Below are 13,189 nucleotides of genomic sequence, written 5' to 3' on the forward strand. Positions count from 1 at the left end.
GCTGAGTTCCTCTAGTGTGTGTTTATAATTCCTCCCCCCCGCCCGCCCACTTCTCTTCTTTAAGGTAAGTCTGGGTAAGTACATGAAGTATGGAGGGTTATAAGACCATAAGATGTAGGAGCAGAAGTAGGCCATTTGGCCTATCGAGTCTGCTCTGCCATTCAATCATGGGCTGATCCAATCCTCCCAGTCATCCTCACTCCCCCGCTTTCACCCCATACCCTTTGATGCCCAGGCTAATCAAGAACCTATCTATCTCTGCCTTAAATACACCCAATGACCCGGCCTCCACAGCCACTCGTATCAACAAATTCCACAGATTTACCACCCTCTGACTAAAGTAATTTCTCCGCATCTCAGTTCTAAAAGGATGTCCTTCAATCCTGAAGTCGTGCCCTCTTGTCCTACAAACATGGGAAATAACTTTGCCATATCTAATCTGTTCAGGCCTTTTGACATTGGGTATGTTTCTATGAGATCCACCCCCCCCCCATTCTCCTGAACTCCAGGGAATACAGCCCAATAGCTGCCAGACATTCCTCATATGGTAACCTTTTCATTCCTGGAATCATTCTTGTGAATCTTCTCTGAACCCTCTCTAATGTCAGTATATCCCTTCCAAAATAAGGAGCCCAAAACTGCACACAATACTCCAAGTATGATCTCACCAGTGCCTTATAGAGCCTCAACATCACATCCCTGCTCTTGTATTCTATACCTGTAGAAACGAATGCCAACATTGCATTTGCCTTCTTCACAACCGACTCAACCTGGAGGTTAACCTTTTGGCTATCTTGCACAGTGACTCCCAAGTCCCTCTTTTGCATCTCTGCATTTTGAATTCTCTTCCCATCTACATAATATTCTGCCTGTTTATTTCTTCCACCAAAGTGCATGACCATACACTTTCCAACATTGTATTTCATTTGCCACTTCTTTGCCCATTCCCCTAAACTACCTAATTCTCTGCAGGCTCTCTGTTTCCTCAACACTACCCACTCCTCCACCTATATTTGTGTTATCGGCAAATTTAGCCACAAATCCATTAATACCATAGTCCAAATCATTGACATGCATCGTAAAAAGTAGCAGTCCCAACACTGACCCCTGTGGAACTCCACTGGTAACCGGCAACCAGCCAGAATAGGATCCCTTTATTCCCACTCTGTTTTCTGCCAACCAGCCAATGTTCCACCCATGCTAGTAACTCCCCTGTAATTCCATGGGCTCTTATCTTGCTAAGCAGCCTCATGTGCGGAACCTTGTCAAAGGCCTTCTGAAAATCCAAGTACACCACATCTACTGCATTTCCTTTGTCTACTCTGCTTGTAATTTCCTCAAAGAATTGCAGTAGGTTAGTCAGACAGGATTTTCCTTTCAGGAAACCATGCTGGCTTTGGCTTATCTTGTCATGTGCCTGCAGATACTCCATAATCTCATTCCTAACAATCTATTTCAACAACTTCCCAACCACTGATGTCAGACTATCAGGTCTATAGTTTCCTCTCTGCTACCTTCCACCCTTCTTAAATAGCAGAGTAACATTTGTAATTTTCCAGCATCCTGTACAATGCCAGAATCTATCGATTCTTGAAATATCATCGTTAATGCCTCCACAATCTCTCCAGCTACTTCCTTCAGAACCCAAGGGTGCATTCCATCAGGTCCAGGAGATTTATCCACCCTCAGACCATTAAACTTCCTGAGCACCTTCTCAGTCGTAATTTTCACTGCACGTTCTTCACTTCCCTGATACTCTTGAATGCCCGGTATACTGTAGACATTTTCCACTGTGAAGACTGATGCAAAATGTGCATTCATTTCCTCTGCCATGTCTGCATCTCTCATTACAATATCTCCAGTGTCATTTTGTATTGGCCCTATATCTACCCTTGACTCTTTTACCCTTTATATACTTAAAGAAGCTTTTAGTATCTTCTTTGATATTAGGCACTAGCTTCCTTTCATAATTCATCTTTTCCTTCCTAATGCCCTTCTCAGTTTCCCTCTGCAAGTTTTTAAATGCTCCCCAATCCTCTATCTTCCCACTAGCTCTGGCTTCCTTGTATGCCCTCTCTTTTGCTTTGACTTTGGCTCTGACTTCATTTGTCAGCCACGGTAGTGTCCTTCTTTCCTCTGAAAATTTCTTCTTATTTGGAATATATCTGTGTTGCGCTTCCCTCATTTTTCTTGGAAACTCCAGCCACTGCTACTCTGCTGTCCTTCCTGCAAAGACCCTTTCCAGCCAACTTCAGCCAGTTCCCCTCTCATGCCATTGTAATTTCTTTTATTCCACTGAAATACCAACACATTGGATTCTATTTTTTCCCTCTCAAATTTCAATGTGAACTCGATCATATTGTGATCACTGTTCCCTAAGGGTTTCTTAACTTTAAGCTCTCTTATCACCTCCAGATCATTACAGGAGCAAGGAGGTACTACTGCAGTTGTACAAGGCCTTGGTGAGACCACACCTGGAGTATTGTGTGCAGTTTTGGTCCCCTAATCTGAGGAAAGACATCCTTGCCATAGAGGGAGTACAAAGAAGGTTCACCAGATTGATTCCTGGGATGGCAGGACTTTCATATGAAGAAAGACTGGATGAACTAGGCTTGTACTCGTTGGAATTTAGAAGATTGAGGGGGTATCTGATTGAAATGTATAAAATTCTAAAGGGATTGGACAGGCTAGATGCAGGAAGATTGTTCCCGATGTTGGGGAAGTCCAGAACAAGGGGTCACAGTTTGAGGATAAGGGGGAAGCCTTTTAGGACTGAGATTAGGAAAAACTTCTTCACACAGAGAGTGGTGAATCTGTGGAATTCTCTGCCACAGGAAACAGTTGAGGCCAGTTCATTGGCTATATTTAAGAGGGAGTTAGATATGGCCCTTGTGGCTACGGGGATCAGGGGGTATGGAGGGAAGGCTGGTGCAGGGTTTTGAGTTGGATGATCAGCCATGATCATAATAAATGGTGGTGCAGGCTCGAAGGGCCGAATGGCCTACTCCTGCACCTATTTTCTATGTTTCTAAGTTTCTATTGCACAACACCCAATCCAGCACAGCTGATCCCCTCGTGGGCTCAACAACAAGCTGTTCTAAAAAGCCATCCCTTAGACGTTCTACAAATTCTTTCTCTTGAGGTCCAGTACTGACCTGGTTTTCCCAATCCATTTTCATATTAAAATCCCCAATGATTATCATGACATTGCCTTTCTGATACGCCTTTTCTATCTCCTGCTGTAATTTGTAATCCACATCCCGGCTGTTGTTTGGAGGCCTGTATACAACTGCCATTAGGGTCCTTTTACCCTTGTCATTTCTTAACTCAACCCATAGAGACCCTACACCTTCCAATCCTATGTCATCTATTTCTAATGATTTAATATTATTTCTTATACACAGGGCCACACCACCTCCTCTGCCTACTAACCTGTCTTTCTGATACACCATATATCCTTGGACGTTCAGCTCCCAATGGCAGCCATTCTTTAGTCAAGTTTCAGAGATGGCCACAATGTCATATTTGCCAGTCTGCAGCTGAATTTCAAGATCATCCATTTTATTCTTTATGCTGCGTACATTCAAATGTAACACTTTCAGTCCAGTATTTGTTGCTTTCTGTTTTAACTGCAGCATTCCTCTATTGCCCTGTAACTCATTCCACTGGCTGTGATTATGCCTCATCTCCAGTCCGTTCTTTCTATAACCTCTGTTGCACGCAATCTTTGATTTACTTCTGTTTTGACAGCCCTATCACTCCGGTTCCCATCCCCCTGCCAAGTTAGCTTAAACCTACCCTAACAGCTCTATTAAACCTGCCTGCTAGGATGTTGGACCCCTTTGGGTCCAGGTGCATCCCATCCTTTTTGTACAGGTCGTACCTTGTCCAGAAGAGGTCCCAATGAACCAGGAATCTGAAGCCCTGCCCCCTACACCAGTCTCTCAGCCACACATTAATACGTCTGATCATGCTATTCTTGCACTCGCTGGCACGCGGCACAGGCAGCAATCCTGAGATTATGGTCTGGGTGCAGGTCAGCATAGTCTAAATGGGCCGAATGGTTTGTTTTGTATGACTTAAATGTTGCAAAATCCGCTGAACTCCTCCAGCAGACTGTTCATTGTTCAGAATTTATTACAATTCTTTCCTCGTTCGGACAGAATGAGGAATGAAGTTTCCTCTCTGTAGATCAGGGTGTGAGTGAGAGAATCATGATGGCCAGCATCGTAACAATAATCAACAACCTGTATTCAGGTTCCATTATCCACCCTGTCCAGTTTTACAAGCCGCTGAAGGAACTCCATGGGTGAGGGAAACGGACAGTCAATATCTGGGGTCACCTGAGCTCTAATTATATGCTGGTTTGATCTAATTCTGATGTACCAGCGAATCTGGTCTCATTGTGAACCGCTTTCTGCCCAGTTTCAGCCCCCAATGGGCAGTTCCACTCGCCCTGTCCATTGACATCATGAACAGGCTAGGGCCTGGCTAAGATAACTATCAGTGGGCCCTGGAGACGGGCAGTGGAGAGTTCCAGCCTGGGCCAATTGCTGGGCGATGTTCAGGGTGTATGTCCGTGCTCGGGTCCCCGGTAGCTGTGAATAAAGAACTCGCTGTGACCGTGGATAACATAGAGTTGTTTTGAGATGGTTGGACACCGAGCGGATAAATACCATCCTCAATGAAGATAGGAATGTGTTAGTAATAATTTGTCTGCTCTTTGTATGTTTGTATGATAGTATTACTGTGGTTTGAATTTATAATAAATGTGTTTCCATAAAAGAAAAAGGGAGTTTGTGATTCCAACACGTGGCACTTTAAATCCATAAGACATAGGAGAACAATTTGGTCATTCAGCCCATCGAGTCTGCTCCACCATTCCATCATGGCTGATTTATTATCCCCCTCAACCCCATTCTCCTGCCTTCTCCCTTTAGCCTTTGACACCCTTACTAATCAAGAACCTATCAATCTCCGCTTTAAATATACCCACTAACTTGGCCTCCACAATGAATTCCACAGATTCACCACCCTCTGGCTAAAGAAATTCCTCCTCATCTCTGTTTTAAATGGACATCACCTGAGGCTATGCCCTCTGATCCTAGACTCACCCACTATAGAGAACATCCTCTCCACATCCACTCTATCTGGGCCTTTCAATGATCAATAATTTTCAATGAGATCTTCCTCATTCTTCTAAACTCTAGCAGGTACAGGCCCAGAGCCATCAAACACTCTTCAAACGTTAATTCTTTTGTTCCATGAATCCTTCTCGTGAACCCCTTCTAGACCCCCTCTAACACCAACACATCTTTTCTTCGATGAGCGGCTCAAATTTACTCAAAATGCTCCAAGTATGGTCTGGCCAATGACTCATCAGGCCTCAGCACCACATCCTTGCTCTTATATTCTAGTCCTCTTGAAATGAATGCTAACATTGCATTTGTCTTCCTTCCCAGCAACTCAGTCTGCAAGGTAACCTTAAGGAAATCCTGTACAAGGACTCCCACGTCTCTCTGCATTTTCACTCCCTTTAGAAAATCGTTTGCACATTTATTCCTTCTACTGAAGTCCATGACCATACATACACTTCCTTACACTATATTACGCAGGTCACTTTTTTTGCACTTTCTCCAGATCTCAGTCGATCAGCAGACTCCCTGACTCCTCAACCCTACCTACCCCTCCACCTATCTTTGCCCTCAAAGCCAAGTCGTCATCCAAATCGTTGGCATGTAATGTGAAGGAAGCAATCCCAACACCGCTCGGCACCGGCAGCCAAACAGAATAGGCCCCCTTTATTCCTACTCTGCCTCCAACCAGTCAGCCAGTCTTGTATCCAAGCTATAAACGGACACAACTCCAACACGGACGGTCCCAAGCCCGGCTGCGAAAGGAGGAGGGGCGGGCACGGGGGCAGCAACCCTATCCCATACATAACAGAGCTACAGAAATCCCAACACAAGCCCGAAAGACCTCATCCCCGGGAGAGGAAAGCACTTCAAAGATGGGTTACGCCTGGGGACTATTTGAAAACTGGTGAGTGGCCGATACCTCCGTTGGAGGTGATGTTCCAAGAAGATAAACAGACACAACCGCCACAATCAGGGATTTCCCAGTTTTATTGGGAATTCTAATTATACTACCAAATGTTTAAGTTTAATTTGGAGCTTTTATCAATTAAGGCAGCGTAACAGGATGTGTTTATCCACCGCCGGTCCTGTTCAAAGGCACACATGTGTCATGTGCAGGTCTCGGGCGGAAATGCGGTCCATGGCAGGAAGGTGGGGGCGGGTTAAAAATTGGCCACAGAAAGAAGCCCTCAAGGGAGGAATAAACTCGTAGGATTGGTTTGAAAGTGCTGGCACAGACTCGATGGCTCGAATGGACTCCCCCCGGTGCGATCATATTCCGTGAGCAGCCTGTTAAATTACATAAAGTGCTTCCCGATTCAACAGTGATTCCTGTGCGTGTGAGAGCCCATGAGTCCGGGAGGGGAGCTGCGAGCCGGCGTTCCTGGGAGTCAGCGGGACCACCGTGATCTCCTCAGGTCGGACAGAACAACGTGGGCTGCGTTACGACCGGCCGATCCCATGACACCACCACCTGGCACCAGAGAGAGAGAGGGGTGTCAGTTGCCAATCATGGAACAGGAGGCCTTGACCTTCACTGGGCATACAGCGGGTGGGGATTGGAGACCCTCACACAGGAAAGGCGGTCAGACCTCCTAAAGAGACAGTCAGCATTCTGAATGCAACCGAATCAGAAATAGAAGGGATTCTGCAGATGTTGGAACACACACAGAACGCTGAAGGAACTCAGCAGGTCAGGCAGCATCTATGGAGGGGAATAAACAGTCGGTGTTCTGGGCTGAGATCCTTCATCAGGATTGAATCAGAATCTGGTTTATCACCACTGTCACACACAATGCTGGAGGAACTCAACACATCAGGCAGCATCTATAGAGGGAAATGTCAACGTCTCAACCCGAATCATCGATTGTCCATTTCCCCCCACAGATGCTGCCCGACCTGCTGAGTTCCTCCAGCATTTTGTGCATGTGGCTCTGCCTTTCCAACGTCTGCAGCACCTCTTGTGTCTCTGTTTTCGCTGACATGTTGTGACCTGGCAGCAGTTCAGTGCAAAGCACAAAAATTACAATAAGTTACAAAGCATAAATAAAATAATAGTTCAAAAGAGGAATAATGAGTTAGTGTTCATGGGCTCAGAAATCTGATGTCAGACAGGAAGAGACTATTGTTAGAGTGTGTGTGTCTTCAGGCTCCACGATGGTAGTAACGAGACGAGGGCAGGTCCCAGATGTGAGGGTCCTTGATGATGGATGCTGCCTTCTTGAGGCTCCATCTCCTTGGGTATCCTCAAAGACGGGGAGGGTGGAGAGAGAACGATCCGCAGGGTTCTGGGGACTGAGTGGGGCATGGAACCAATTGGGGCCGTATTAAGAGCCGGCACCAACTAGATGGGCTGAGTGGCTGTCTTGTAACAAATCCTCTACAGATGCTGGAAATCCGGCAGAAGATCGTGGACCTACCTCGCCACATCCCACATTCACAAACCCCTCCCCCTGCCACGCATCCCCTTCCCACCTACCCCCACCACAGTTCAATACTGATCACCAGCGCTGTCTGTGTGGAGTTTGCACACTCTCCCCGTGGCCGCTTGGATTCGCCCCAGATGCTCTGCTTTCCTCCCACATCCCAAAGATGTCAGGTGTTTCTGGGTTAATTGGCTGCTATTAACTTCACTCGCCCTCCCCCCCAGACCCGTGTGTGTGTGCGGGTCAGGGACAGAAGCTGGGAGTTGAGGAGGGAAAACTGGAATTAGTGTGGGTGGGTGGCTGATGGTCAGCATGGAGAGGACTGCCCGAAGGGCCTGGTTTCATGCCCGAAGACCCACCATCATTCTCATCACCGATCCTCCCTCACCCTCCCCTCAACTCTCCATCAAAACACCCGATATCAACTCCTTCATCACTTCCTCCTCCCCTCCACCTCCACTCTCTCTCCGTGGACCCTCTACCCCTCCCCCCTGCCCTCACTGACCCTCCCTCCACCAACCCAGGTTGGGGGGGTGTAACACGGTAGCATGGCGGTCAGCATAACGCTTTACGGTGCCGACTATTCGGGTTTAATTGCCACTGCTGTCTGTAAGGAGTTTGCACGTTCTCCCCATGCTGCATGGGTTTCTTCTGGGTGCTCCGGTTTCCTCCCACGTTCTGGTTTGGCTTAGTAAGTTGTGCTGGTGTCAGAAGCGCGGCAACTCTTGTGCACTGCTCCCAGAACATCCGCAGACTGTCACGGTCCCAACCGTTAATTCCCCATTTTCTCCTAATTCCCTTTGATGGCAGCATACCTGGTTCTCATCAAGACCTGCAGCATAAAAACCCCGGCTTTGCATCCACTCATTGCCAGATCGTTGTTTAGCCAGTGTGGTGATTAACGTACCCGGCCACTTAGGATTGTTTATTCTATGTTTTACTTCAGTACCGAGATTTACTTGTGTAACTCTGTATCTCCGTGTCAAGAAAAGTATTGTCTACCGCTTGCCTTTCTACGCTCTGTGTCAAGATAAGTTCTGCCTGCCTCCTGTTTTCCTGTTCACCCTCCTGTTTGCCGTTCAGCTCCAGCCTCGACCTCACCCTCATCTGCATCCTAACTCGATCTCCGTGCCGGTGTCCTGCGTTTGGGTTCACACGTTCCTTGCAACCCAGATTGTGTTAGTCGTTGACACAAGATGATGCATTTCACTGTGTGTTTCAGTGTTTCTGTGTGACAAATAACACTAATCTTATCTCAAATTCCAAATTTCAGGTTCCTGGATGTCAATATCTCTGAGGATCTAACCTGGACCCAACATATCGATGCAGCTACAAAGAAGACACGACAATGGCTGTATTTCATTAGGAGTTTGAGAAGATATAGTTTGTCTCCAAAACCACTCGCAAACTTCTACAGATGTACTGTGGAAAGCATTCTAACTGGCTGCATCACTGTCTGGTACGGGAGGGGGAAGGGGCTACTGCACAGGATCAAAGTAAGCTGCAGAGAGTTGTAAACTTAGCTCCATCATAGGCACCAGCCTCCACAGTATCCAGGACATTTTCAAGGAGCGATGCTTCAAAAAGGTGGCATTCATCATTAAGAACCTCCGTCACCCAGATCCTGTATTGTTCTCACTGCTCCCATCAGGAAGGAGGTACAGAAGCCTGAAGGTGCACAATCAATGATTCAAGAACAGCTTCTTCCCCTCTGCCATCTGATTTCTGAATGGACATTGAACCCATGAACACTACCTCATTATTTTTTAACATTTCTATTGTTTGCATTACCTACTTAATTTAACTATGATATATATTTTTATAGATGCACCGTAGAAAGCATTCTTCTAGGCTGCATCACAACCTGGTATGGAAGTTGTCCTGTCCAAGACCGAAAGAAGCTGCAGAAGATCGTGAACACGGTGCAGCACATCACACAAACCAATCTTCCGTCCTTGGACTCACTTTACACCGCATGCTGTCGGAGCAGTGCTGCCAGGGTAATCAAGGACACGACCCACCCAGCCAGCACACTTTTTGTCCCTCTTCCCTCCGGGAGAAGGCTCAGGAGCTTGAAGACTCGTACGGCCAGATTTGGGAACAGCTTCTTTCCAACTGTGATAAGACTGCTGAACGGATCCTGACCCGGATCTGGGCCGTACCCTCCAAATATCCGGACCTGCCTCTCGGTTTTTTTGCACTACCTTACTTTCCATTTTTCTATTTTCTACTTATGATTTATAATTTAAATTTATAATATTTACTATTGATTTGTAATCCAGGGAGCGGGAAGCACAGAATCAAATATCGCTGTGATGATTGTACATTCTAGTATCAATTGTTTGGCGACAATAAAGTATAAAGTATTTACTGTAATTCATGTTTTTTCACTATTACCATGTATTGCAGTGTACTGCTGTCACAAAGATAACAAATTTCACAACATATGCAGGTGATATTAAACCTGATTCCCATTCTAACTTGCCGTCCCTCCAGCCCCTCTAACACTCCTGGCTGTTGCCTCACTCCGGGAACCCCAGGGTGCATGCTTCCCAAGCGGCTCTTACCTGGGTGAGCTCCGCTCCCGCACAGGTACAGGCCCTTGACGGGCGACCTGTATCCCGAATACAGGGCCGAGGGCCGTGCCAGGTATAGGCGGTCGAGTGTCATCGCCCCATGGAAGATGTTCTGCAAAGACCAACGCACAATTTGCCTGCGGTTACTCCTCGTGATGCCAAACCAGGTGAGAAAGTGCAGCGAAGATGTGGTAAGCGCAGCGGGAATATAAGAAATGCACAGGTAACCCTCCCCCAGATATTTGTCCTTGTGTCTGCTCAATATTCATCCAAGCCCGACCTCAAAAGTCAAATATACCCACAAACTGCTGGGGAAACTCAGGGGTCAGGCAGCTTCTGTGAAGGCAAAGCCATGGTGAATATTTCAATCCTGACCATTGACCATCTCTTTGACTCCACAGATGCTGCCTGACCCACTGAGTTTCCCAGCTCTTTATTGTTTCTTATCAGTTGGGCAGAAGGTAGACAAGACTGAACACATGTATCGTCAACCTTAAGGACGGCTTCCAACCCATGCCCTTCCTATAAGACCATAAGACACAGGAATAGAATTCGACCAGTTAGCCTATTGATTCTGCTTTGTGGCTGTATCAAGGCTGATTTATTTTCCCTTTCAACCCTGCCTTTTTTACATAACCTTTGATGCCCTTCCTAATTAAGAACCTATTAATCACCACTTTAAATACACCCAATGACTTGGCCTCCACAGTCGTCTGTGGCAATGAATTCTACAGATTCTCCACCTAATGGCTAAAGAACTTCCTCCTCTCTGCTCATTTCTGATCTAAGACACACCGATGCATCCCTGGCAGCAAACAAAACTACCAACTACTCCGTTAATCACACTTTTTCTGTCACTGTAATCAATAGCCTGTAACTTCCCTTTCGAAGCTGTGCATTTGAACCATCTGTATGACTGGCATTTTGGGGGATTCTGTGAACTGGAGTCTCGAAGGTGCGGTGAGGTGGCGGGGCGGGTACGGGTCAAATCGAGGTGGCAGGGCCAGGGTCCGAGAGCGAGGAACCGGCTGATATTTGGCCATTGTGGAAGTGGACTCGGGGCCAAATCAAAGCAGCAAGGCCCAGGCCCGGGAGTGAGAAAGGAGCCGACGTTCGGTTGATTTAAGCACCGGGCAAGATTGAAAAGTTTGGGTACAGGCTGAATGGAGGGAGCGGAGCCCGTGCCCGAGAGTGTCGGGATGCCCCAGGGATTTAGCAGCCGTACAGAAACCCAGGTCTATTAAAAAAAAAGAACATTTTCATGCTCCCGGGCCAGACTGAAAAGGTTGCGGTGTCAGGATTGGAGGCACGGGACGGGCTGGTGTTCAGTTAGCTGCTCTGCGAGGTTTACTTGTGTCTGCATTGAACTGAGGCTGCGGCCTGCAACTGACAGACTCCTAGGCCTGCTGCAGCTTCATGGCTGTCAACTCACTTTCATGAACTTCAGTTCCGAGTGTTATTTGTTTACTTTCTATTGCTCGCACGGCTTGTTCTTTTCTTCGCACATTTGGTGCCGGACGGTCATTGTTACTGAATTCTATTGGGTTTCTTTATTTTTGTGGGAGACTGTGAGAACACAAACTTCAAGGTTGCACGAGGTACTTTGGTAATAAATGTACTTTGGACTTTAATGGACACGTTTATGTCCACTTGAGAGGATAAACATTTCACCTGTAAGAAGGTATTCCTTGCCTGACAGCACTTCCCCTGTATTTCTGCACTGAGGTCAGTGCAGCTGGATCTGAACCCTCACCAGAAGAGGAGCTGCTTGGTGAATATCTTCTCACCTCCTGCTACACCTATCCCAGCTGGAATGAATGGAAAGAGCATCCCTGTATAATCATTCCCAGTCTGAAGCCCAGAAGCTTGAAAGTGTTCTTTATTTAATAGACCTGGCTTTCTGTATGGCTGCTAAATCCCTGGGACATCCCGGAACACTTCTCAACCAATGGTGTTCACCAGGAAACACTGCTATGGGTGTGGATAGGAAAATGACCCCTCAGCACATGGGAAGATCCCACAGTCTGAGACACGCGCTGTTAACACAAGCGCCAAGAAGGAGGAGAGGCTGGAGAGATCTGGACCCCTCCAAACTTTTTAACCCTGTCAATGAGGTCGAGAGGGTTGGGAGGTTCAGGAGGTTGAGAGCTTCAGGCTCCTAGGAGTTAGCATCACCAATACACTCTGCTGGTCCAACCGAGTAGATGCACAGCCAAGAAAGCTCCCCATACCTCCACTTCCTCAGGAGGCTAAGGAAATTTGGCACGTCCCCCGTCGACCCTCGCCAATTTTTATCGATGCCCCAAGTGGTGAATGCGCCACCACTGGTTACGGCAACTGCTCAGCCCATGACTGCAAGAACCCGCAGAGAGTCGTGGACTCTGTCTATATTTCTCACTGCCATTAGTAACACAGCCAACATAACCAAAGACCCAACCCACCCCAGACATCTCCCTTCTCCCATCAGGCAGAAGATACAAAAGCCTAAAGGCATGTACCACCAGGCTCAAGGACAGCTTCTATCCCACTCTTAGAAGACAACTGAATGGTTCCCCAGTATGATAAGGTGCACTCTTGACCTGACAATCTATCTTATCATGGCCTTGCAGCTTATTGTCTACCTGCACCGCACTTTCTCTGTAACACACCATTCTGCATTCTGTTATAGTCTTATCTTCTCTTGCCTGCATGCACTGATGAGATTAAATGATCCATATGGATGGCCTGCATGACGAAGTTTTTCACTGACAACCACAAACCAATTTACCAATGCCCCCAGAAGAAATATAAACCCTCCAAAGTGTTAGCATCCACTTTACTTTCAGCATTGGACTCGTAATTTCAGGTGAGCTTGGTCACAGAACTAGTTAATACTTACCCCACCTGTCAAACCAAACACCTTCTCCAGATCTGGAGGCGTCAGGATGTCACGTCCAACCACTGAACTCTTAAACCCTGGAGCGTACTGCTCGATGCAGTCAAACACTGGGGAGAGAGAGGAGCGGAAGTCGCTTACTTCCCTAAGGAGGGCAGGTCGGATTTACCATGAACT

At 47.0% G+C, this 13,189-nt stretch overlaps 1 protein-coding gene and 1 long non-coding RNA gene across 6 annotated transcripts in view; one reads left to right on the top strand and one right to left on the bottom strand.

The window, feature by feature from the left end:
• LOC140185617 (uncharacterized) overlaps window positions 1-9,683 on the top strand; it is a 62,432-nt gene extending 52,749 nt beyond the window's left edge. Inside the window, exon 3 of the long non-coding RNA XR_011882675.1 lies at window positions 8,835-9,683. This is a non-coding gene — a long non-coding RNA (uncharacterized lncRNA). The remainder of the gene's footprint in view (window positions 1-8,834) is intronic.
• Window positions 4,487-13,189, bottom strand: part of pyroxd2 (pyridine nucleotide-disulphide oxidoreductase domain 2) — a 62,132-nt gene continuing 53,429 nt past the window's right edge. For 4 of the 5 annotated variants that reach the window (XM_072239029.1, XM_072239031.1, XM_072239027.1 and 1 more), the window contains 3 exons: window positions 13,016-13,122; window positions 10,129-10,249; window positions 4,487-6,609 (listed from right to left, as the gene is read on the bottom strand). In XM_072239029.1, coding sequence (XP_072095130.1) covers window positions 6,527-6,609; window positions 10,129-10,249; window positions 13,016-13,122 — 311 coding nt within the window. In that variant the 3' untranslated portion in view covers window positions 4,487-6,526. The remainder of the gene's footprint in view (window positions 6,610-10,128; window positions 10,250-13,015; window positions 13,123-13,189) is intronic. The other variant, XM_072239030.1, reaches the window with a different exon arrangement.

Source organism: Mobula birostris, chromosome 21, assembly GCF_030028105.1.
Source record: "Mobula birostris isolate sMobBir1 chromosome 21, sMobBir1.hap1, whole genome shotgun sequence".
NCBI classification, from domain to species: domain Eukaryota; kingdom Metazoa; phylum Chordata; class Chondrichthyes; order Myliobatiformes; family Myliobatidae; genus Mobula; species Mobula birostris.